The sequence below is a fragment of the Desmodus rotundus genome, chromosome 1 (genome assembly GCF_022682495.2).
Source record: "Desmodus rotundus isolate HL8 chromosome 1, HLdesRot8A.1, whole genome shotgun sequence".
Taxonomy (NCBI): domain Eukaryota; kingdom Metazoa; phylum Chordata; class Mammalia; order Chiroptera; family Phyllostomidae; genus Desmodus; species Desmodus rotundus.
Genome location: NC_071387.1, coordinates 155,901,087 through 155,927,001, shown reverse-complemented (window position 1 = coordinate 155,927,001; position 25,915 = coordinate 155,901,087). Strand labels below are relative to the sequence as shown.

Sequence of the window (25,915 nt, the reverse complement as noted above, 5' to 3'; positions counted from 1 at the left end):
AGAAGATTGGGGTTGTAATTTTCAGGCCATAGGCATTAAACATAGCACTTATTTACAATGTGCCTGGTAACCTTGAAAGGAGTTTGGCTTCTGGAACTAAAAAGGAACCGAGACTGGAGTTGGCTTTAGGTTAGTAGCTCATTCTGACCTTGATTTTTCCCTTAGAAATGGTTTTCTCTAGGTCATAGCAATGGTATTTGTTTATGATTAAGGAGTAATTTGCATGTCATTTTGAAGAATAAAGTGTCTAATCAGAAATTGTGTAAAAAGATTACTATTAATTCATATATCAGGTTTTTTGTAATAATGTTTTCTTAGATGTCAGATAAAAGCCCAAATACCCACTGCACAGTTCACTGCTTATAATATTTCTTATCCTAAAACAGTAGCTCTAAATAGTTACTGAGTTTATTTACTAAAACATAAAGATAAGAGATTTAATTGATATGAAGAGGCTTTCAGATTCTAATTAACCTCCTGGCTAGTCATTAACTCTATGACCTTTAGAAATAATTGACAGGGATTTTTTTCTTCCTTATTCAGAACTTCCATCAGGTGGCTAAATTTCAGGGTAACAAATACACTAAATGCCATTGAGATATGACTGAATAGTGTATCAAATAGCCATCAGTAAAATGAGATATGTTTCCAATAACATAATCTATGCACCCAGTCTGTTGTGTACATCTGCAGCATGGGCTAATCACAGTCCTTTTAATGATGGAGTCTGGAGTTTTTTTCCCAGAACGACCAGTGAAATATTCTGATCACAGGGATAAGGAGGAAAGCACACCTATTCTCATCACCCCTGGCACCCCCTTCTAGCCAACCACGTAACACCTGCCCTCTGAGTCTGGTCTCAAGATCTTCCTCAACAGGTGCTCTGCGCGGCCACTACTGACTGTTGGGCGCTCACCGGGGACGGCACAAGGAGATGCAGTGCTCAGGACAACGTGACCCACCTCGCAGGGCAGTGACAGGCTTGTTAAGTGTGCTTCCAGAAACTTAACTCACTTGCTTTCAAGACTCAGTTCCATTAAATACAATTTTTTTAAAAACCTGTCTTATGGCACCATTCTAACCCTCAGCAAAGCAACAAAAAAGAAATGTTCAAGCATGTACTTTTGAACTCCACACCAGAGAAAACACATGTTTGGAAAGGTACTCTAGATTCTCGCTACTCAAGTTTGGTTTGCAGCTTCAGCATCATCTGGGAGCTTGTCAGAGATACATAGCCTTGTGCTGTGCTCCAGATCCACTCAGTCAGAAACGACCTGGCAGCCAGAGCCCCCAGGGACTCACACTGAGCCGGGGGCGTCTCATTGGAGACCCACTGACCACTCCTGTCAGAAGCTGGCCCAAGTGCCAATGAGTTGCTTCTCGCTTTCCTGGGAATCAACCAATGCACATTGGTTCAAAAGTCTTTTACCTTCCACCAGTACTACAAGCGATATTTGTAGGTAGTGTCTTGTGCATATTGTTTTTCTTTGTTCATCTCTGGTTCACTTGAAATATTCTTACTTTTATTAATATTAGAACATATCTGACTTCAACTAAGAAAACATGGTAAATCTTAATAATCATCAGTGAATTTTTTAATATATATATTTATATATACACATAGATGTGTGCATATACAAATATCTATGTGTATATATGTGTGCTATATACAACATTTATTGAGTACCTGGCTGGTGTGACTCAGTGACTGAGTGCAGGCCTGTGAACCAAACGGTTGCTGTTTGATTCCCAGTCGGGCACATGCCTGGACTGCGGTCCAAGTCCCCAGTTGGGGACATGCAAGAGGCAACCACACATTAATGCTTCTCTCCCTCTCCTTCTCCCACCCTTCCTTTCTCTCCAGAAATAAATAAATAAAATCTGTCAAAAATGTTTATATTTAAAAAAAAAACATTATTGAATGTCTACAATGTTCCATACATTGAGCTGGCAGTTGGAGTTAACAGAGATAAATAAATTTAAACATCATCATATCTTCCAGGGAGGGGAAACAGATTTATAATAATAATGTTTAAAACATGCAGTGAGGTAACTGAAATAATTAATATCTTTTAGTTAAAAGACTCATCATCTTTCATTCTGAGTCTAGGCAGGACTTTGGAATATTCCTAAAATATTCCTTTGGAATATTTCATATAAATATATTCAGTAACTCTTGAGGAAGTAAGGATATTCTACTCTTTGGTATCTTATTTAATCCTTTTGAAAGCCAAACAATGGCTAGAATGCACCCTTTGTTTCGAGCATGTGATCCAATACCAAGGTCCACATACTGTGGTATCTGGAAATATGGAAAAGTTGATGATTATGATCCAGGCTAAACATTTGTCCCCTTCAGTTTCAGATATTGGGGGGAATATGAGGACTTTGGTTTGCTCCAGGTAAGAGGGTTTGTGTAAAATAGTAATGATAATAAAATGGTGATGATTTATAATTATAAAGAAGTTACATTACTAACAAAAAAGGCTTTATCTGAAAGCATATTGTCTTTTCTGCTCCTACTATTATTAAATAATTCTCTGTTGACTCTGTGTTGATACTAATGCCTATAAGCCATTAGAATTGTGCAATCACAGAGATGAGAGAAAATTCAGTTTTCCTGCCTAGTGCATATAACAAGTAATCTAACATGCACGTTATTTGTTCAGCAATGATTTTTTAAATAAATGAGATGTGAAGCAGCTTTTCATGCTTCCAAAACACATGCAAATTAAGCAAGGGCATTATTTTTAAAAAGGAACTTGATATATAAAAATCTGATATATAAAAAACCCATTGTGGTAGTTAAGAGAAATATGAATAAATATGAATAAAATTTTAGAGCCACTTGTTCTTTTAGACTTTGGAGAACAAATATAAATATGATTTATAGTTATTAGTAAAAACCTTTTAAATATATATAAACAAAAATGAGCATTATAATTTAGAAGAAATATGCAAAACCTTTTTTTTTTTTTTTTTTTTACAAAATCAGTTTTCCCCCCTTTTCTGGGAAGCCTCAACATTGAAGGTTTAAATCTTTATGAAGTATACTAATCCTTTTTTCACTTTTCGGTAGTAGCTATTAAAAAACAATTATATACTTTCTTTAACAGAAGACAGGGCAGAGTTACTGAGGTACTCACAATAAGAATTATTTTAATTATATTTTATATTAACCTAAGAAAGAGTTTAAATGGTTCTCAAGAATATTATTTTACTAAGTTCCTTTATAAAGAAAAACTGTTTTTTTGAAAAAATTAGTTTACTAATTATGAAGTTAAGTACCAGCCCATGTAACTAAAAGTGAATTTAAAATGGTAACATGGAAGACCTACCATCTTTCCGTTCCCAAGCTTCATGTTAAAAAAAACAACACCCACACATTACCTAGGTCATGTGGTTAGCACTCCCCGTTAGCCTGGATGACTTGTAAGAGTTTTCTGACCAGGTGGTAAGTTTACTGATTGGCTCTGTGGTTACTGGTCTGGGGTAAAACGTGCCTTTTGTTTTACGGTGAAGTATTTAGTTCTAAATAGGTGTCTCTAAAAGTGAATATTTATGCTCTGGATTCCACACAGTTCTTCACCTCTGAAATGCACTCTTCAAATTGTAAATTGAAGAATTAATCTTGGTGTTAACTTGAGAACACAATTACTTTACATGCCTCCCTTTTCACATTTCAATCTAGACCAGCGCATCCCATAGAACTTGCAGTGACGGTCAATGCCTTCTACCTGCATCCTACCCCTCTCCCATTCGGTAGTCACTGGCCACAGGTGGCTACTGAGCACTCGAAATGTAGCTGCTGTAACTGAGAAACTGAATTAGATATTTTATCTAATTTCAATTCATCTAATTTTACTACAAAACAGGTTAGTGGATAACTTCTTCAATAGCGCTTTGATGGGGAAAACACAACGGATTGTGACTGTAATGTAGGAAAGGGATTTAACGCAAGTTAGTGCGCAGTTCAAGGATGGCTATCTAAAAGTATAAGTGATTTGAACAGAGGAAAAAGAAAAGCCAAGGAAGGCCTAGCAAGGAATGCTGAAGACAAAACAAATGGGGTTTAGAGAAGCAGAGGGCAACAGGCTTGTTTAGGTGGCTGGGGTACAGGATGGGAGTGGTGGAAGGAGTTCGCTGGGGGGAAACAGCAAAAGGCGAGGCTGGAGAGGAAGAGAAATACAGGGCCAGCTTCTGCATGGCCTTGTGAGCAATCTTACAGACCAAGAGTCCTTGAGGGGCCATGTTTGTGTTTATATCTCCAGGCATTCCAAGGCATGTAGCACACGGTAGGAATTCAGCCAATCTTTGTTCAGTGAATGAATACATGAAAGAATGAAAATTCAACAGATGATCGAACAAATGTGAACACATTTTCTCTTTAAAAAAGTATCTGTGTGTAACATCTATCCACAAAGCACTCATAACAATAATTTTACATATCTTTATTTTTATAAGTATAACATTGAAACCTATTTAACTGGTTTAGATATAATGAAAGCTCAAGTGAAGTAGATAGGCTTTCATATTTTACATTTATTCCCCAAACTGTAATATAGAATTTGTAAAGAGGTCTAATTCCACTATTTGCTATATTTGCTTTTCAACAAAAATTACACTAATCAACTTTTTTATATTTATCTTTAATTCTCAATTTTGTTCTAATCAATTTTCATCAAACTATGTAGTTAGCTTATTGATAACCTCCGGTGGCATTGTGAAGTTTATCAGCTAACCTAAGGCTTTTCCAGTCCCAATTCAGTCCTTAAATGTTACTGTGCAAGAAAACATATTGCTGGAACACCTGTTCTCAGAAGTCTTTAAGTTCAAATAGTCTTCAGTTGACAGAAAGTAAAATTTCATGTAAATATCATCCTTTACTCTCCCCTCCACAACCCACGGTCTTCTTGATTATCCTTGAATTAAAGAAAAAAAGCCAGTAATCTTCTACTGAGACATTTATGAATCAGAGGTTTCTTCTACAGGAGTTACATCTGCCTTTTTGATTCCCTGGGGAGTAGCAGAGGACCTCTTAATTCACTCCCTTCCCAGACTTAGTCACTGGACTACTGGCCCCGACTGGATGAGCAGATCAGTAGAATCACTGAGTCACAGAAGGGTGAGAGGGTGCCAAGTGACACTCCCATATGGGTTTTGTGGTTAGAAACATTTGCGGGGTATAGAGTAACCTATCTTGGATTTCTGGGACTCCAAGGATCACCTGGACTGATCTGCCGATGACCGACCTGTTTGAATCAAAGTTTTTTTTTTTTTTTATTAAACATTTTTTTACTGTTGTTCAAGTATAGTTTTCTGTATTTTCCCCCCACCCCTCCTCACTGCCCCAGTGAATCAAAGTTTTGATACATTGTGTAGCTTATACCTTTTAGTAGCTTGTACTACATTAATGAGGTTATTGCTCCTTTGCCTCCTCTTTGTTCCTAAGTTAATTTTTATATGTTTTACATCCTTAACAAGGATGCCTGTCTTTTCCTGGCACTTGCTACATTGTTGCTAGGTGAAGGAATGGCCTGGAAGCATGTCCTGAGGGACCTGCGTTCTTCAGGTCATCCCGAAGTGCTCAACAACATATCTTCTTCCAGCAACAGAGCCCAACGTCAACTGTGAGGGCAGAAAGGCAGGTAAGGCAACCAGGAGTGGAGCTAGACAGAAGACATGAAGGGGGAAGTTCCTTAATGCCATCAGAATCCCTTTTGCATTTCAACGGCCTCATAAACTAGCATTTGGGGTAAATATACAGTATATTTGTCACAGATTTAAATAAAATAGACTTTCTTCAAAGGAAATGCTTTTAATACAGTAACTGTTTTGTGTTTTGGAAACCAATGGATTAAAAATTTAACACATTTACTAATCTGGCATATTTATATATTGTATCTAAACAGATATTCAGGCTGCATTACAATATGATAATAATAAAAAAACTCTCTCGTCTTGTCTGTTAAGCCTCTATGAGTCTTTGTGCCATTGTAACGGCAGTGCTAATTATCAAGCTAAGATATGATAATTACGTAGAGCTTTTTTTGTTATAAGAAGGAATCTTTCTCAACACCCACTCACTGTACAGTTTCCTATGACCCTGTTACACTACTCTGTGGTATGGTCCAGAAATTTATATTTCAGTCTAAATGCCTGGAATCATATTATTTCTCTTTCCCCACCAATCCTTTTTTGCTGTGAGTAAACTGTTTTCAGAGGGCTAAGGGAGAGGGGTAATGGTCCAGAAGGGATATCTATAACCAATGACCCTTCCTGACACATATTATGCTCCTCATGAAACTTACTCAGTTAAATGTATTCCATTAAATTAAAATAAGTAGTACTCAAAATTGTACCCAGGAGTAGTAAACTATCTTAACTCTCAACGTCATGTTAGCTCCATTCTAAAAACAGATTCGAGCCCCTGTTGTATCACAGGTTCTGTAGCATCCTGCACAATTTACGTCTTAGTGTTGCCTGGGTTAGTGTGCAGCACTCATGGACACCAATGGCAGTGTGGTAACTGGGGGGCTGCATGGAGGTGGAAGATGGTATGGGGGATAAGTGGTGATGGAAAAAATTAAATGGAAAAAAGAATGCTTGAAAAACGTGTTATAAATGCAGATTCCCACTCAGATCCCCTCTTGGCCAAGAATCTCAAGCATAGTGGTTTCAATGAACCGCACGTTGAGAAAGACTCTATGTGGAGGGGGTGTAAATTTTACTGAGCTTAGCACATCCCATTTCACTCTTTCTCCCTCATCTCTTATTGCTGCAGTGTGGAAAAGGCAAGCGGTGAAGAATGTGTGATTCACGTGGTTGAACACAACAGACTCACATGTTAGTTTCAGCCAAAGAATCATGCCTTGGAATCTTTACATTCAGCCTAGGAATCCCCTAATGACTTTTTGAGGGCTTCAGAGTTTTCATATACTAACTACAAGATAACAGAGCTGTTTTCTAATCTCTTTTAAAAGTATTGCTTTTAGAAGAATTATGTTGTGAAGGACTTTCAAATTCGACGACTTTATTTTCTAGGTGAGAAGTAGCTAACTTGTCACATGGGGAGATTGTGCGAGACAACGGTTCAAATGCAGGCCGTCTGACTTCCAACCCAGTGCTCCTCTCGCGGCCTGGGAGGATGTCTGGCCCAGATGCCCGTCTGTCCGAGAATATGAAAGTCTTTGCAGTATAGAAAGTGTTAAGTTGCCTTTAAGTCACATAGGACATTGTTGAGCAAACTCCTCAGCAGATGAATTTTCTAGATTTTAAACTCCTTAAAAAAAAAAATTCTAAAAGTCAACAAATTTTTGACTAGTTTAATATGGTTCTTCATTTCATGTCATGTTAAGGACTGGGACAGTTTAAATCTAATGCCAAACTCCAAATCAAATTATTTTGTTACCCTGAAATGTTGGTTGTAATAATTTTGGTAATGAGAAGAAGTTTTGAGTACAGAGTTGTTTGGTGTTTGGAACTTCTGTTAAACATGCATGAGCTGGCACAGACAGACACACACAGACACAGAAGTACCTATGAGATAACTGACTAGTGCTGTTCATGTTCATGTTTCTTCATACGTTTTCACATTTATATGTGCACATGAATAAAATACCATCTGAAATACACAGTAGGTAAGTTTTATAAATAACGTAAAATTTCTAGATTGAGGCAAGTACACAAAATCATCAGTCAACGAAAAACAAAAATGGGGTGCCATACTGCATATCTTAAAGTATTTTAAACATGTATCGCATTAGGTCTAGTTATCATCCACTTTTGTTTCTCTGAAATAATTTGCTTGGTCTTATTAGGCAAAAAAAAAAAAGAAAGAAAGAAAAATACTTGTTCAAATTGGTTAGCAGAATACTTTTAGAAAACTTCCAAATAAAAGCAAAGCAATGAGAACTAGTCTTAGACAATTACAACAAATAAAGTGAAGATGGCTGAGAGAGACAGACTAATTTGGTCAGGGTTAGTACCGGATGTTTTTCATAACCCGGAAACAGTCTGGGCAATGGCAAGAACAACTCGGACTGCGTCCTTTAGAAACATCTATCAATTCTCTCTGAATCCTGGGAAAGCAGTCACAACCTAGGAAACCGTGAGTAGACAGGTGAGAAAAAATCGACAGGTAAGGACAGTCCTCACTGTACCTCTTCTTTTCTGGTTCAGTATTCGTTGCTTATGAAGGGTGCTGTAAGGCAATAATGTTAAAATAGGACACATACGAGAGCACTTAATATTGTATGGCAATGTGACTTACGTTAACAAACCTAAAATAGTTTTGAGTTTCAATGTGCTTATTTTACAGTTGTCATAATAAAACAGTGTTTTAAATCTGACCTTGGTAAAACACTGAGCTAACATAGAGAAATACATTTTAGTCAGATTTCTGATGGTATGTGTATTAACAGTTTTTGCTGTTATATTAAATTATATAATTTGGAGGAAAACATTTCTAGGAGAATAATTATCTTTATCTCTTTCAGCAAGAATGTATTAGGAAGAATAACTTAGAAAGAAGAGCTATAGAGTAAAAACTGAAGTGTAAGGTTGGGTGAGCTCATTTTTAAATATTTTTTCATCGACTATGCTGGGAAACTAGTCTATACTTAAAAGAAATGATGAGAAGTCATCCAAAATGTGGTAAAGCCATCCCTTGGCCACAGTTCCCAATCTGGTGTCCTAACCTAGCAGTGGGCAATGGGGACACATGAAGGAAGAGGCCAATAATTTGATACCAGGGCTTGATTTTTGGCAAGGGCCAGATTTATGTTGTCCCTATGATCACGTCATTCTAACTTGAATTTTGAAGGGGAAAGAAAGGGTGGAGTATTAGTTGGGGGTGATAACCCTGGGTGCACCTGTGGGAATATGAACATCTTAGGAAGGAAGAAGGTTGTCCTTGTGCATGTGTGTGGGGGGAAGGGGGTCCAAACAAATTGTGGTTCTGCCAAAGTCTGTGGGCTCACCAACCACACATGCGCCCTCACCTCCACGATGTCGGAGTTTGTCCGGCTCTCGTGTGGCTCGTTATACTCCGTGTACTTGAGGAGCACCTTGTCCATGTCGGTGCTGGCGTACTGGAACAGCTTGTTGGTGCTGTTGAAGATGATCAGCGCGATCTCACAGTCGCACAGCACGCTCAGCTCGTATGCCTTCTTCATCAACCCAAATTTCCTCTTTGTAAATGTCACCTGGGAAAAAGAGAGCAGCAGGCAGGTTTTTTAAAGAAAAAATAAATCATGGGTTTTTTTTTATAACAGTATTTTTTATTTTTTTGTAAAACAAAGTGTGCCATTGTCGGGGCCCTTGGGCACTAACACATTTGGAAAGGAAGAAAATAAATCTAAAACTAATTTCTGCTCAGAATTTGAAAATGTGTGATTTCTAGCTTGGTGCTGATGTGGAACTGTAAATGCCAGAGTTAATGTAGGAAATTTTAATGAAGGTGACCAGAGTACCGTTCATGTTTCTTTGAACAATGTAAGATTTTTTTAGAAAATGAATTTCAGCATGGCTAGCATTTTTCCTTTATAATTAGGTTTGGAACTATTTTTTGACCACTTGAAAACTGGACATGACATTATGAACACAGCATTCTATATTTGTGTTCAAAAATTCTTAAAATTGCGTAGTCTCGTGCCATTTAATTGAAAACACTTGAAGGGATATGACTGACTATGCTTTCGGACAGTGTTGTATTCTGTTTTCTGAGATCCAGCAGGGAATTGAGAAGTACTTTAGCCATAATACCGTGAGGGTTTTGGTTGCATTCTTCTGTGTATCTTTCTTCCTCTCCCAGGCCAGCAACTGCACTGTTATCTTTGCTTTTTCCTTCTCTTAATCTAATCTATTACCAAGTCCCATAATTCTTTCCCTCAAAATGTTTCTCAGGTTCACACTTTCTTGTCTATTTCCCAGGCGGCTCTATCATTCACGCCCTTATCAGCTTCCTGTCCTAGATGATCTCTGTGTCTGGAATCATTCCGTCCTCAATTCATCCCAATCTTCCAAACCTCCTCTTCACAAGGACTTCCTTTCTCCTGATGGGCCCTCTGCAGCAGCTCCTTTTCTCTGGCTTTGGATACTTTCTACCTGCCAGTCCTATCAAATGGAAATATGGATTTCACAGTTCCCAATTTCAGTCCTCTCTTGATTAAATTCCAGTCTGCCTACCAAACCTATGAACATTCTTAATTATAAGCCCTCACATGATCCAGTGTTCCCAGCAGGTCTTCTGTAGAATATCATTTCCATAAAACACTCCTTAATAGAAGAAGCTCAATGGCCCAATACTTTTGGGATATGAGGCAAATTGGTATACAAAAAGCTGATCAAGTTCTTAAACTTTGTTTAACCTGCTTCCCAAACCTACAGGTGACGGAACATTTATTTCTTTGCTTATTTATTAATTTTGAAAAGCACTTACTACCATTCTTCAGAGCTCAATTTTTGAGGTCTATACTCTGGGAAATGCTGACTAACTTGATGTAGTTATTATTTTCAAACGGGACTAGTATTTACATTTTTTTCTCACTGTCATATTCAACCCATGTAGCCGTGGCCAGCTTGGTTTTGTCTACTATTTGTAATTCTCCTACCTAGATTCCCATTCCTTCTTTTTCTCCTTGTCTCCAGATAACCAATGGATGTCCTTCAGTCCTAAGTGTATCTGAACGTCCTAGGAATCTCAACCTCCCCCCCCCCCAAAGCTTAAACTATTTATCTTCAACCTTGAATCTGCGCTCCCTCCTGCATTCCCCATCTCAACGTAAACTCACTCACCTAAACTAGAGCCCTCAGCATGAACTCTGAATCCTTCTGCATCCCACACTGTGTGTCCGCAGGAACTGTGGACTAGCAGGCAGACAACCTGGTCTCCCGTCTCCTCATTCCCCCGCACTTTTGTTAATACTTGTTGTTTTACCTATCACTCTTTGTTTTTCCTTAATAGTCCTTGCTGAATTTTCTAATTGGTGTATTTTTGTGTGATCATTTGTCTGATGTCTGCCTCTTCCACTGCAGTGCGTGGCCCACGAGGGCACGTGCTGGTTTTGTTTTGCTCGCTGCTGCACTCCCAGGAGAGCAGACAGGGATGGGAACATGGTCAAGGTTTCTAGTACAAAAATCAAAGTAGGAAAAACGATTACGTGAAGTTTTTAGAAATTTCAAGTTGATGTATGCTATATAAAATTATTTCATAGTTTTTCCCATAATTTTTAGCAACTCATAAATAGAACATTAAAAAGGTAAATCTATACTTAATAATGATTATATTGTTTTATCATATCTGTATAGAAGGCAGCATTGTAGAAAGGAAAGAACATGGGTCCCTGGATCTGAAGTCTGAATCAGCTCTTTACTAGTTATGAGATATTCACTTAACTTTTTGAGTTTGATTTTTCATCTGTAAAATGAAAAGAACACTTACTCTTAGAGTTGCTGTGAGAATTACAAAAAGTAATGTATGTACAGTATCAAGCACTGTGCTTAAAGTAGAAGCTCAACAAATCTTAGTTCCCATTCCTTTCTGAGAAGACTTACAGGAAAAGAAGAACTTACAAAATCTATCTGTCTTGGTGGCTTGAAGAGGCTCCTGGTTAAAGGCATTAGAGGAGCTTACTATGCCTGATGGAAAGGTAGAGCCGAACTATGAAATCCTCTCTGATCATTCTTTGGAGAACATAGCATTTAGGTATTTCCCAGCCCATATAACTAGTCAGTATGTACTTGAATATGTGACTTACATTTCAACTTCAACAATTTTTCTTTGTAATAACTGTTAATGTTGCACCTTCTATTGATATTTTATGTTTATTGATGGTCTTACTAAAGTGCTTCTAATAAAATATAGCTAGTATTTTAGTTTCATATTTGATTATATTATTTTAGAAAATGTTTTATTATGGCTCATTCAGATGAGCTGTAATCAGTATTAAGGAGGAGCTAAATAAAGACTATCATTTTGTAATAGGTAAAAAAGCACAATCATTAATCATTTAGATTTATACAAAATGTCTTTCAATATTTCTTTTAGATGCAATTTAGCTATGCAAATATACCTGCATATTGGTATTTTGCTTAGTGAAATAGGCTACAGAGTAGGTTCAATAGAAAAGGCACTGACCCAAAATGCTTTCATATATCTAAAGCCACTTTTAATCAGACTTTCGTGACCACAAGCTGTAGGTGGAAGGTCTCAGTACAGTATGGTTTCTGTCGTACTGAAACCTCAGAATTTAGCACGTTACAACACTCACCATCAAAGTACATTTCAGCACAGAAATATCATTAAAGCCACCATTTGTGTTTGCTTTTAGGTCCTCCTCAACTTTTGTGCAACCAAATAGGCTGCTGGATAATGCACACTTATTTAATATCGCCTGTTAAAAAAGTTAGCGCATGTAGCTTCTTTTCATTAAAACTGCAAACTAAAATGACGACTATAATAAAGTATTTAATATCTTCAAAATCTACTCATAATTGCTCTAAATTTAATTCTGTACTATGTTCCTATTCATCATGGCATATTCAAAATGTATTTTATAATGCTTTTTCTCATTGTTCATAGTTAGATAAAATTGTTTTTAAGTATAACGCTTTATAGAGAGACCTGAGATATTACTCTTCCTTTAAAACATGCCACTCAATGGCAGATTGCAATTGAAAGCTTTTACTTTTAAATATAATAATGTATTATAATCATTATATTTTTCCTAATGTAACAATAGTTTGTAATGGGAACAAGTCCATTTCTATTTCAGTAACATATTTTGAACCTTAGGTGAGGTGGAAAACTGTTTTTACAGCCATAGGCAAAGAGGTGCTCTTTTCCAGTGTTTGCATCAGTCAAGGTGCACTGAGAGGATAAAGTCGATATGACTTAAGGTGGCATCAGAGCTTGAAATTTAGCTTTCAGAATTAAAGAGACCTGATGTGTAAAAATGCATGGAAAGCCAAGTGGCTCTGTATAAATACTGACCATTTTACGTTTTTTCCTAACCTCTTGAAACAGACCCAGATGTAAGGATGACGTTGTATTAAGACGTCTCGGCATTAAGTTTGATAGTGACCTCAAGCGTAAATCCTAGCGTAAGGCCAGGCATCGCACACCCTATATTGACAATCGCTCTAGAACTTACTAGGTATGAATCAGGAATTGAAATTAGAATGTGAAATTGAGAAAAGGCACATTCGTTAAATACAGCTCTATATAATTCAGTCAGAAGAAATGAGGAAAATCTATTTACATGAACAGAAAACAATTCAAGCAACTCTTATCAGGCACTTTCGACCTGCCAAACCTCATGCTAAGCAATGCTTATTGAGCCTCTCGTCTGTCAGGCATCCGTGCTGGGTGCTGTGGGGCTTCCACTTTGTATCTGTCTCACTAACTCACGTTTCTTTCTCAGGGCTGGAGAAAGAATGCATCATTTAATTCTTTCATGTTTAAAGGGAATTTATTTAAAACAAAATTCATTATTTGGTTAATAGTGTTATATTTTCAGTCAAGTATAAATTATCTGAAATTGTACTTTTACATAGAGTTGGGTGATTTCTTTCAGCTTTTGTTTTCTGACCAACTTTTTCTCTCAACTGAGCAAGAAAGATAACCGTAGATGTTAACCCAATCGAGATGAATATGAAATGAAAGCTACTACACTGGTTCTTTCTCATCCTGTACTCGGTGAAACCTAATGGTGGTGAGTGTCCCTCCCCCTTTTCATCTGGTCACTGGCCGGCTCCAATCATGCTGTAGGGCTTAGTTTAAACGCCAACTTCTTGTATGGGGCTTTCACTGTCACACTGATATAAAACTCACGCCTTCTCCTTGCTGCCCATTAGAACTTTTACAAACCTCTATTTTGAGACTTACTTTAATATTACAGGTTTGGTTGCTTTTAAGTCTGTTTTTCCTGCTGGCTTTTGAGCTCCCAGAAAACCCCACCTCTGGCCTCACACCAATGATGCCCATTGGACACCCAATGAGCACAGCTGAAGGAGTGGGCTATGACATGGAAATATGCTCTGTTTTAAAGTCTGAATGTCTCAGTGTAATTTTCTGCTGAATGTAGATTTTTTGACTTGCCTTTTTGACAATCTCTAGAAAATAAAAAGATTTTGTATATATATTTTACCAAAAAGTTTGACATATTAGAAATAGGAATCTTGAGAGAAAGGAATGATACCACCTTGGAATCTATAACAGACAAACCAGAGAATGTCTGGAGGAAAATATACATGTACATATGCTCTAGATTTCAAGAAAAAATAATTCAAAATGTTCAGAGGAAAGCTTTTATTCCCTTCCCAGATGACTCATCATGAAGGATGGAAATCTGTGAAGATAAAATTTTAATTTTACAATCACAGGATGCAGAGATAAGGGGGGAGGATCTAAGAGTTCAGGATGACTTCATTTGTTAAGCAAAAATTTATTGAACTTTCTAATGAGTTCAGATTTTCAAAGAACACTTGGCAAAGTATTTGATTAAATTCTCACATTATTATAGATTTGAAACTGGCTGGTAGTAATTTAGATAATTTAAATATGAATTCATTGGTCAGTGTTGAGTTTAAGGGAATGTCTCTAGAAAGGGCCACGAAATTTGGTGACTTTCCTGCCTCAGGCAACCTTTTCATTGTTGGTTACGAAGAAGATGTAGATGGCATGCTTATCAGACCTGCATATAAGATAAATCTGGGCGATAACCTAATAGATGGTAGAGGCTCTCTCCACAGCTTCTTCTACAGACTAGAAATAAGACAAAATAGATAATTTTAGTCTTCATTTGCACTAAAAAATACAATTACACAGCTCAGTTGGGGGAAAATGAATGTGGTGGCTGCTTTTGGGAAAAGGACCTAAAGTTCTAGTGTTCCAATGTGGGAATTAATTATTCTAATGATTTTATTTTTGTTAGTCAGCACCAACTAATTTTAAGTATTCTATTCAATTTTGAGAATTAAATTTTAAAAAGACGCTGACAAAATTAGAGAGGTTATTGAATGGCAAAGAGGTTATTGTAGGATGGGAGAACAATTTTGCCTGAAATCATTGAGGTAATCTGGAATGTTTAACCCAGAGAATAAGAGTGAAAAGTAAAATGCCAAATCTGAAGACCTGTGGAGATGTGAAGAGGCAGATGAGTTATTCTGTTTTGTTCTGTGGAGCGGAGTTAGAAAGTATTGTTGAAAATCACAAAGAGGTTCAAACAGGAGAAAACCTAGTGATGAGAACTGTTCGTGAGTGGACCAAGTCTCATGAAGTACAAAGCAGGAAGCTAGAGTAGGATCTTTAAAATATTTATTCCAGATTTCATATCTCTGGATTCTTTGCTTAGGTAGCACAGACTGTTGGGTCAAGGGGAAAATTAGAGTGATGGTGGTATGGTTCAAAACAAGAATCTATTTGTGCAATTTCATCCTGCAAAATGTCTTGTGTTTTAGTCACCCAACCTCATCACTATATTATCATAATCATCTCTAATTTCCATACTCCAAGAAATAAATGAGGTCACTTTCTTTTTGTAGTTAGAAGACATAGAAAAGAGGGTAAAAAAAATCGAGTAGACAATGTTAAATTATGTTTAGTGCTGAAAATGCAGAGAAAAAATGGTCTAGATTGATAAAACAGGAAATTCACATTACTAAGCTATTATTAAAGAAGCAGTATATATGCATCGTTACTGGGGCAGTTGAGCATAGAAGCAAAAACATGGGAATTGAAAATGAAGTCTGAGCGCTGACATTTATAAGCTGTGTGCCCTTGGGCAAATTGCTAAACTTACCTGAACCCCTGTTTCCTGACCTGTAAAACGGAGGTAATAATAGGCTTCTTAGAGAGTTGTTATGAGACTTAAACTAAGGGACAGAATATAAGTGTGAGTGACTTGTTGACAGTGAAACACTGTAAGAGGTAGGTCGTACTTTTTCCTCTGACGCGGCAGGCTCTGTCACTTCCTGTTACATACTGCTGCTTTCCTAGGACCTGCCAACTTGGGTTACCATTCTTATGTCCAGATCGGAGGTTCTCTCTCAAGCAGACCTTGAGCTTCCCTTGAAAGCCCAGAACATCTCCTGTCTGATCTTGTAATCCAAAGTCCCAGAAAAATACTTAGCTAAATATTTTATGAATAAATGAGTGGAGAGATAGATCGAGAATTATGCATTTGTTGCAATCCAAAAGGAATGGCAAAAATAAATTTATATGCATGCTCGAACTATGTTAATAGGAAGCCTGCCTCTGAGAGGGGAAAATTTCACATAGTTATTTTTCTTTTTTTGTCATATTCACTTACAGTAAAAATGTGCATTTGGTAAAACTGAATAGAAGAAAAGTTGGACTGGGTCAAATTTTGTGTGTGGGTTTGTTGGTGAAATTAGAGCACATCCAATTATAGTTACTTTTAGGTAAGGATGTTGATCGTATTTGGTGAATGTGTTCTAAGAAGTTCAAGGACTTTATAACAAGTTATCTCATTCGATAGTAACTCTTTGAAATTATGATGTGGCACAGTTTTTCACCCCCATTTCTCAGATGATGCTGTAAAGACAGACATGAACTGCCTTATCCGACGTCACAAAACTAGTCCGCGGATGAACTGGAAACAGAACCTTCTTCACACTTCCCTTAGCCAGTGCCCTGCCCTCATTTAGACAGCTGCCTTTCTGGGGCTTAAATCAACACTGCATGGGCCCAGCCAGACATTCATTGAACAGTGTACAGGTCCATTGAGAACCGTCAGTTTTTCTGAAGAGTACGAACAGAGTAGTGCATAACACATTCATTAATGTAAGGGAAGTTTTCTAGGTTGAAGTAAAAAAATAATACTGATAATACTGAAATTTAGAACAAATTAGTTTCTAGGTTCTGACAATAAAGCTCCTTTTGTGTGGACTCCACAGCCAACTCTGCCCTCAGACCCCCAGCCACTCCCACTCCCACTGAAGCCCACGAGAGCCACATGCATGCACTGGTGGGCATGCACTAGCTCTATATTTGTGGATGTTTATTTAAATCTTACAAAATGAGAAACATTTTGGTTGGTAGCAAACAGTTCTGTTTACAGCCACAATACAAAAGGTGGGGCTCTGATTTACACACAGGCAACGTAAATAGCAAGTTCTAAAAGCAGAGGACGATTCCTGTATCATTTCCTACAGGGTAGGGAAATTAGTCTTACTACTGTGGAATGGAAAGGACACGTAATAATGAGTCTCCACACCACGCGCAAGCCTCCTCCGTGCCTCCTCCGTTCCCCCTCCTAATCCCGACACGGTTCATAACGCCCTCTCAGGAGAACTTTTCTGCCACATTAACTGTGGAAGTCCTTGCAACTTACAGGAAAGTGTTCGGAATAAATGACAGCAAAAGGCCTTTGGAAACATCAGCTACCCACATCTATGGGAACTGAGGCCTAACTTTAAAGGACTTCAAGAGCGTTGATTACTAAGGAAAGCAACAATAATTTTATTCTTCCTTCTACCCATCAGAACTCTTTCAACCTGATCTTTTTTAAAAAATATTTATTTTTACTATCACCTGAGGATGTATTTTCATTAGAGTGAGAAGAAGGGGGGTGCAGAGAAAGAAAAGTCAATCGGTTCTCATACGCACCTTGACCGGGGATCAAACCCGCAACCTGGACATGTGAGCTGACTGGGAATCAAACCCACGACCCTTCGATCTTTGGGATGACACTCCAACCAACTGAGCCACACCGGCCAGGGCCTTTAAGACCGATCTGAATTCAACGGCTCAATGAGTCCGCTCAGTGGCTGCAGAACTTTTTACTCATCTCTTTAACTTATAAAGTAGTATTAGTGTCTTCACTTTAGAGTCTGTTTGAGATGGTGGCAGAAAGACTTGACTTTGGGTGGTGAGCGCACAAGCAGTAGGCAAATGATGTGCTATAGAGTTGAACATGTGAAACCTGTATGGTTTTATTAACCAATGTCACCCCAACAAATTCGATGAAAGTATTCTGTTACCAGTTCATTTGCTGGCACAGAAGATGGGGCCCTGTGGGTGAACTCAGGCACTGATGGCCCTGAGCTGAAGGGTGACTCAGAACAACTGGGTCCAAGGTGAAGACGTTTTATGAATGTGTTAAATTCCTATTTATTTAAAAGAAAGCCATGATAACAGTCTAACTGTAGATAAATCTAAAAGTTATTTTAATTAAAAAATGTAAATTTGAAGGGACAAGGGAAAAAAGAATCTGTTTGGGACTATTAGAATACTCAGCTTATTCTATTTTCAACAGTTCAAGGTATTATTATTATTTTTTGTCTAAATAGAGTAGTGATTAATTTAACCTTCATCCTATGAAAATATTTTAGATCCACTCCTCCTCACTCCCAGTCTCGATAATCTGATAATCTGTTTCCCCCCAGTTAAGGAAACAGAGTGACTAATGAGTGACAAGATGGACAGGTCATAGGCACAATGCACTCTCTAATCCACAGCCACTAGGTCTTCCTCTGTGTTTAAAGGGTTGGGGATGGAGTCAGGAGTCTGCAAGGACAATCTCTAATTGAAAAAGGGAAATGCCCTCTTAAATGCTCTTTTTCTTCTTCTGGCTTGTTCCTGACAGTAAGTAATGGTACAACTGTTCTAAAGTATTCCTCTTCAATTTTATTTTGTTTAATTCAGTCTGTCATTAGAAAGGCTTTCGAGCTTTAGGCTTGATGATTACTCTCGGTGGGAGGAAGTAATGCCACTGCAGACTTGTGTTCTAGACAAGCGCTCCTTTATACAATGACGGGGCCGGCCTCAGTAAAAGAAAGGCTCTTTAAAGAGCAGCGAGCCACTCTTTCAAGCAGACTGCTACCATGTGCTTGCAACCCTCCAGCATAACTTGCAAGGATGAGACAGCAGTGTGTGTATTGGGGCTGCAAAGAGGACTATTGTCCTCATGAGCCTCAAGCAAACTGAGCTGGGTTTCACTGCAATGCAGGGATTTCCAAAGGAGTTTCGAGCAGTGGTCCTTAAAATTCTGAATGCGATAAAAAGATTTAAACAAGGGGCTGATAGTATGGAATTTAGAACCCTACCAACCCCTCCTCCTAAGTCAACACCCCAAACCTCAAAAAAACTTTAAATCTTAAGCTTTGCATAGTATTCTGAAAAAAATATATAAAAATAGATTAGATTATAATTAAATAATTGAATGCATGTTAATAAACTTTTGTGTGTATTAACAAGCTCATAGAGCCTTGGTTTTAAAATGTGTGATAGCTGATTTCTGATTATTTGTCTACATGAGGCAAAGGAAGAAGGATAATCTACAATTATTAAACTTATCAGGGTTTAAAAGATGTTATTGTGGTCCATTTTTAAGCCTAAAAATGTCTTGGGTTTTAAAAAGAGAAGACTATTGCACAATATATTTTTAATTTCTTATATGTGCTACTGAAGACTGCTTTGTTTGATAAAGGGCTGATTTACATTCTAAATCCAATCTGGAGATGCAGTCATAAAATAAACACCTCTATTTCTTTATACCTCATATACATAAAATATATAATTTGAATCTGAGAAGAATAAAATAAACCAGATTCATATTTTGGGGGCAAAAACATGTTTACTAGCTTAACAAAGCCAAAATGTACCTAAGGTAAAGGTCAAAGACTACTTCATTCCCTGCTGAGTAAATGCTCAGGAAGCACATTTGTCTACATTTCCTGTCATAACAGGAAGAGTGTAACTTCTTCCTTTCCACAATGGCTTCAGGTTTACCTCCTAACTCCAATATTTTCTCCCTCAGGGCCTTCCAAATCAATCCTTGCAAGACAGAAGGCAGGAGGCTGTCTCCCTTGTAGTTTCCAAACAGTTACATTTGTTGAAATGTTATTTAAATGTTAGTGATTTCTTAAGTTAAACTGTTCCAACTTAAAATTAAAAGTCAAATTTCAAAACATTTAGAATGGTTCTCTTATTCCTATGCGTGGTCTAAAGTATTTCAAAGAAATGCAAATATATATTCAAAAAATAATTATGTAAAGTTTAAAAAAAATTTTTATTGTTATTCAATTACAGTTGTATGCCTTTTCTCCCCATCCCTCCACCCCACTCCAATTATGTACGTTTTTAAAACTAAAGTCATTATTTTGAGGTGAGGTGTTCTAAATTGTTTCCAATAAGAGTGTGTTGATGTAAATTTTCAAAATACTTTCACCATATTAATTTTTGAAGGAGCTCATTTTAAATGAACAAATTACAATGTTAAAGTTAGTCTAGACTGCAAAAGACATGGCTTTTGAAGTATCAGCAACATGTTTTTTAATCTACAGTTTAGAAGAAACCTTTTGGTTTATGTGGTCTATTTATGATGTTAATATTTTTAGTGCTGGTTTCTCAGTAATACAATGTCACACAGAGTTTGTGCATTTGCAAAGCACAAGGTGACTGGTAGCAAACAAGGTGTGTGCATGCATTCACAGAAGTGGAAAGTGCCATTCATTGTCACCTTTGCACACTAAATGATTGAGATACAATAAACCCAAACATCAGAAATTTTATGAACTACAATTTTAAAATGGAAATTATACAAGATAGACAAATTAGACTGAAACAACAAAAAGTCTTGGAGCCCTCAAGTTTATGAGGAGCTTATTTCTTAAATCCAGTAATAGAATTCTAGAGGAAGAGTTTCCTTTCCCTTGTAAACATTTTGACCTCCCTCGGATGTTCTACGAAGGACAGCTGAGTGAATCCCACTGCAGTTGAGATAATGCCTTTCTGACAGTGAAGGGATAGATCTAGCTCACATAGATATAAAATGTCCCACATTTATCAGACGCATAAGAAGTATGTGGTGCACTAGACTATGATTCAACCATACAGGGGGAAGACCGCTTGTGAATTGTTTGCAGATTACTAGGAATATGATACGAATGAATGGCCTGATGTCATAGCTGTTAGACATCTGAGCACTCTGGCTACTGCTTTCCTTGATTTGAAAATTCTCAAAAGTACACTTTCTCATTTTTCCTTTAGGTTTTCTTTTTCAGTCTCTTCAATCACCAACAATTCCAACAAAAACTTTTCCCCTTGGTGATTTAAGATTAATGAAAGAACGGTTAGCTTACACGCATGGGGAATCTTTAAGTAGGTATCCACAGAATGCATCGATATCCCCTGTAATTCACTTCTGAGATGTATTGTCACTACTATGTCCCAATAAATTACTATGATACATGCTAATTTCATTTATATAAAATGAGCTTAATAAAAATTTTAATAGAAGTGTAAGGGAGGTGGTTAGTTGTTAAGAAATGATACTGAGGGGAAAAAGGCATAAAAATCTTCAGTATGAGGTATTTGCAGGTTTATTTTGGATTTAGAGGTAGAAAAATGAACACTTTTGCAGTTACTGAAATTTTCCTTCACTTGATTTGAACCAAAGTTCCAGATATTCGTTGCCTAACATGGATAACTCTTCTATATTACGTAAAGTATAATTTCCTCTCAAACAATATGCACTTTTGACGTGAATACCAGCAACTGACAAGTCTGGAAGTTCTGTCTGTGGAGATGACAAAGGAAAACCATGTGATGATTACTCTGTTTTTATAACTCATGGTTTACAATTCATTACAAAGTTATTTTCTTGAAGCAATTAATTTGTATTTCTAAATTATCCAGCTCCTCATATTTAAGGAGAGAATCCATCTCAATTTCCATAAATTTTATATTAGTTTAGTAGGTTGTAACTCTCAAGTTTAGAACTGTGATTAGCCCTTCTATTTACTGATATTCTGGATTATCACCTTGAAGGAACGAATGTTATGGTTAAAAACTCCACTGACATTTTAAGAAGAAACCAAAATAGTGGAGAACAGGAGAAAGGAGTAAAATTTGTTTCTTTATAAAAGCAAGTAACTTAAGGAAATCAATATATCTCCAGAGAAAATGTTACACAATTTAACAGCTATGAACTCTGAATTCTTTCTAGTCATAAGGGGATTCTGCTGTTCTATTAACAGAAGAATGTTGCTAATTGTCTTTAATTTATGCTCCAGTTATTGCACTGATAATTATATAAAATTTTGTTTGCTGGCAAAAACTATTAGTGTGCCAGATCTGATGGAAGAAAAGAACTTAAGACATTTAAAAATCTTTTATCTTTAACATTACTACATTAGGCGCTGTGTTATTTGTCAAATAATTTTCCCTTTTGGTTATTCAAATATTTAATTGTCTTTTAATAACAAGTCACAGAAATAAATTTGGGTTTACCTCTCCTATCTTTTCAAAGTGTGAAAACTGGAAAATTTAAATACAAATATACAAGTCAACAGGTTATAGGGTAAGCATGACTGACTTTTACATGTCTTCTTGATACAACAGATATAATAGATTTCTACGTATATTGTTTGTAAAAAGAGTCACACAAGAACAAAACTCAATAAATACGGCTGTTTCAGAGTATAGAAAAAATCAGTACTAGATGAAGAAAGGTAAAATTATTGCCTAATTGATGAAGGTACCTAATGGGGAAAAATAAAAAAATGCAGACTGCGTGCTTGAAATTGTAGGGTTAGAATAAGCTGGAAGCTGGAAGTGGTAAGAATGGCGATCCATAGTGCAAAATAATTTGGTTAGTAACATACATTTGACGGTAAGTTCCACAGTACATAGACCTTAGGAAACTGCTTCTCCCCATCTCTGCCACCTGCCCTGCTCTGCAAATGTCCTGAGTGGTTTTTAGTACTGTCCACCAGCCATCCTCTTCCATCAGCCAGCTCTTGCTCTGAAATGACTTGCTCACCCCTTTAGCTTCCAAAGGCTCCTTTGTGCTCCTTCCTTACTCTGTTCCACTTTCCCCCCATCTCCCTGATACCCTTTTAAGGTAAAGCCCTTGTGAAATGAAGGTTCAGGTATCATTCTTTAATCTGCTACACAGAGCAGGAAGTGTTTTGATGCAAATCACATTAACTCTAACATAATAGCTCATGGTTCAAAGAGCATGAGTCTTAATAGAAATAGCTTAATAAGGAAATTCATTGAGCACTTATATGTTAGGTGTTTTACTTTTCTTCTCTAATTATCTCAGTGACCTAAGGAGGTGAGTATTATTTTTTTAATCTTCACTCTACTACTCAACAGGGAACTGATAAGGCTCAGAGAGGTTTTAAGTCTCTTGTGGGAGGGTCATACAGCTAGTGGGTGCAGAACTGGGACCAGAATTAAGTTTGTCTCTAAAGCCATGTTCATTACTATTATATTATACTGGGTGCAGTATGATGTAATTGGGAAAGGCTATGATCTAAACATTATATTATATAGGATGAAGCTAAATTTAATTAAGAAAATCATGTTTGTTTTGTGTTTTAATCTGAAAGATCTGGGCACAAATCTTTGGCAAAAATCAAAGCTTTGCATGGTCTGGGCCATGCCTAGTCCAATCTTTTCTCCCATCTCTCCAAAGTTAGATGCACCAAGGTCAAGTTCCATGGGCTTTCCTTCAGCTTCCTAGCAGGCCCTCTCCTTTCTAAAGGAGCTTTGCAAATACTGTTACCTCTGGAATCTCGCCACCTGCCTGACTTTGACTTAATGTTCCCATCTTTAGCATTTCTTTCCAGAGGCATTTTTCTGACCCCAATCTGAACAAAATACCTCCTATTACTCCTTCGCAGCACTTTGATAATTGCATTGAAAGCACCAATGAACAAAACTTTCATTATACATTTGCCTGTTTCATGGCTGATGCATCCACTAGGGCTGAGGTCCCCACACTACAGCCCACAGGCACATTCATTCCTCTGCACCTTGGCCCTGGCTGCTTTTCCAACTCACTGAGACAGTCAGTCACTGCATGGTCTACAGGACCAAAAGTATTACCTCTCTGGTCCTTTATAGAAAATGTTTGCTGACTTCTGCAGCAGTTGGTAAGATGGGTGAGATTCTTCTTGTTTACCTTCGACTACTTAATGTTCAGCACACTGCAATCCAATAATATTTGTTCATTTAATAAATAAATGAATTATTCAGCTGTAAAGGGGATTGATAAGGACTAAATGGAATAATACGTATGTAGTTTTTGGAACTTGTAACTTCTTTTACTAAGTTATCTGAAAGTTTTTGCGAGACAAAGGGAGGATCTAGGATTTTATTTATTTTTACATACTGGCTTAAGAAATCCATCTTGGTTAGGTTAGCATTTGAGAAATAAGTAGTTTTCATAAACTTAGAAACTCTGCAAAATTGAAGAGGCTGTTACTGTTTTTCCTCCCCTAAACTATTATTATGTGTATACAACGGGAGTTTCTGAACTTCAGCTGTTCCCTCTTTCCATTATGAAAGATAAAACGAGGGCAAAATTCAATTTAAACAGTTAGCCACTCTGTTTTACAACAGTTTCATTTTCTTAATGATATATAGCTTATCACATCAGCTCTGCAATATTTCATTTCACACTTTACACCAGAATTTCTTACTCTGGAAAAACACACCCTGTTCTTGGTGTTGCCAAATAAACACCTGCAGTGGCAGAGCAGACTTTTACTGCTTTTAAGAAAAGATGACTGTGAACCATTGTGTGAGGTTCCATTAAGGAGTCTACCATGGCGGAAGCTTCCACAAGGGCAAAGCAGTTACCTCTTTCTTTTCAACATGTGAACACATAGCTTAAAGGCAGCTCAGTTTAGGGGTGCCTCCATACTCCATAGGATATACTATGGCAGATTTGCTGGTGTGAATTATTAGAAGTGACTTATCTCTTTTAAGTTCTCCCCAAATGGTTCTTATGACCACTCTTTGAATGTGACAAACATTTGTAAGTAAGATAGCTGTTGAAAGTTGTCAATATCTAAAATAACCACTGAAAAATATGTTAAAACATGGCAATTTTCATATTTACTAATTCTGTTTAAATATTGAATTAAAGGACCTGCTGTACCTAATGACTAAAAAAAAAAAGAAAAAAAGAAAAAAACAAAGAAAAGACTAAGAGCCTAAATTCTATAGAATAAAATCAAGAAAATTGTCTTCAGGATTAAGAAAAAGATAAATGAAACTGAATTTAAATAAATTTTCTTACTCTAACATGAGAGAATCATAGCAATTGTAGACACAACTATATTTAAATTAAGAAAAGATGTTCAATTATTAGTTCAAAAGTAGGATGTTAAAATTCTTGTATTCCATTGTGAGTTTTATGCTCCTTTATAAAGCACAATGAAAGTTCATGATTTCCACCTGCAAAAAATTTCTTCCTTCTTTGCAAGCAAAAGGAAGATATAATGAATTTCATGAACTTAAAAATTACTTGGTATCATTAATTAAGTATAGGTGCTAATTCATATAATTTTTGATTGTACCCAAAATAGATTCTAGTCCAAATAACTGGGTCTAAATAGTCAATGGTAAGTAATGTTCAATATTATAGTTTTAATTTTAATTTCAATCTATAAACTGATTAAAAATGTGGTTTTATGTTGAAAAAATTATTGCTTTTTGACTTGATTCATAGCAATAAATAATATGTAAAAAAACACTGAAGGAATACATTATAAACCTTAGCATTATTCATCCTTTAGCTCAATTTTCAGCAAAAAATAGTTCAAGCCATATATACCTTGAATATAACAATTTGAGGAACTATAAACATAAAAATCAAAAATTTCTTTAACTCTTAATAGCATTCTGGCTTTGACAGCATAAATAATAACTTCTACTCATTATAATTTACACATTTTACAATGTAACATTTTAAACCAGGAATCAGTTCTAGTCTCACAAGTCCAAGAAGATTGAAAGGGACAAAAGAGATAGACTGCCTTTATTTGGGGGAAATTACAGCCTTAGGGGGCATCTCCAAAGCTGTCCTCTTAGCTTCCCCCAGTATAGAGGGAGGACAGGCAAAAGAATCTTCTCTTCCACAGTCAAGGAATG

At 36.8% G+C, this 25,915-nt stretch overlaps 1 protein-coding gene across 24 annotated transcripts in view; it reads right to left on the bottom strand.

The window, feature by feature from the left end:
* The window catches only part of MEF2C (myocyte enhancer factor 2C), a 161,473-nt gene that overhangs the window by 62,198 nt on the left and 73,360 nt on the right, over window positions 1-25,915 (bottom strand). For all 24 annotated transcript variants that reach the window (XM_045197815.2, XM_053911963.1, XM_045197816.2 and 21 more), the window contains one exon: window positions 9,003-9,206. In XM_045197815.2, coding sequence (XP_045053750.1) covers window positions 9,003-9,206 — 204 coding nt within the window. The remainder of the gene's footprint in view (window positions 1-9,002; window positions 9,207-25,915) is intronic.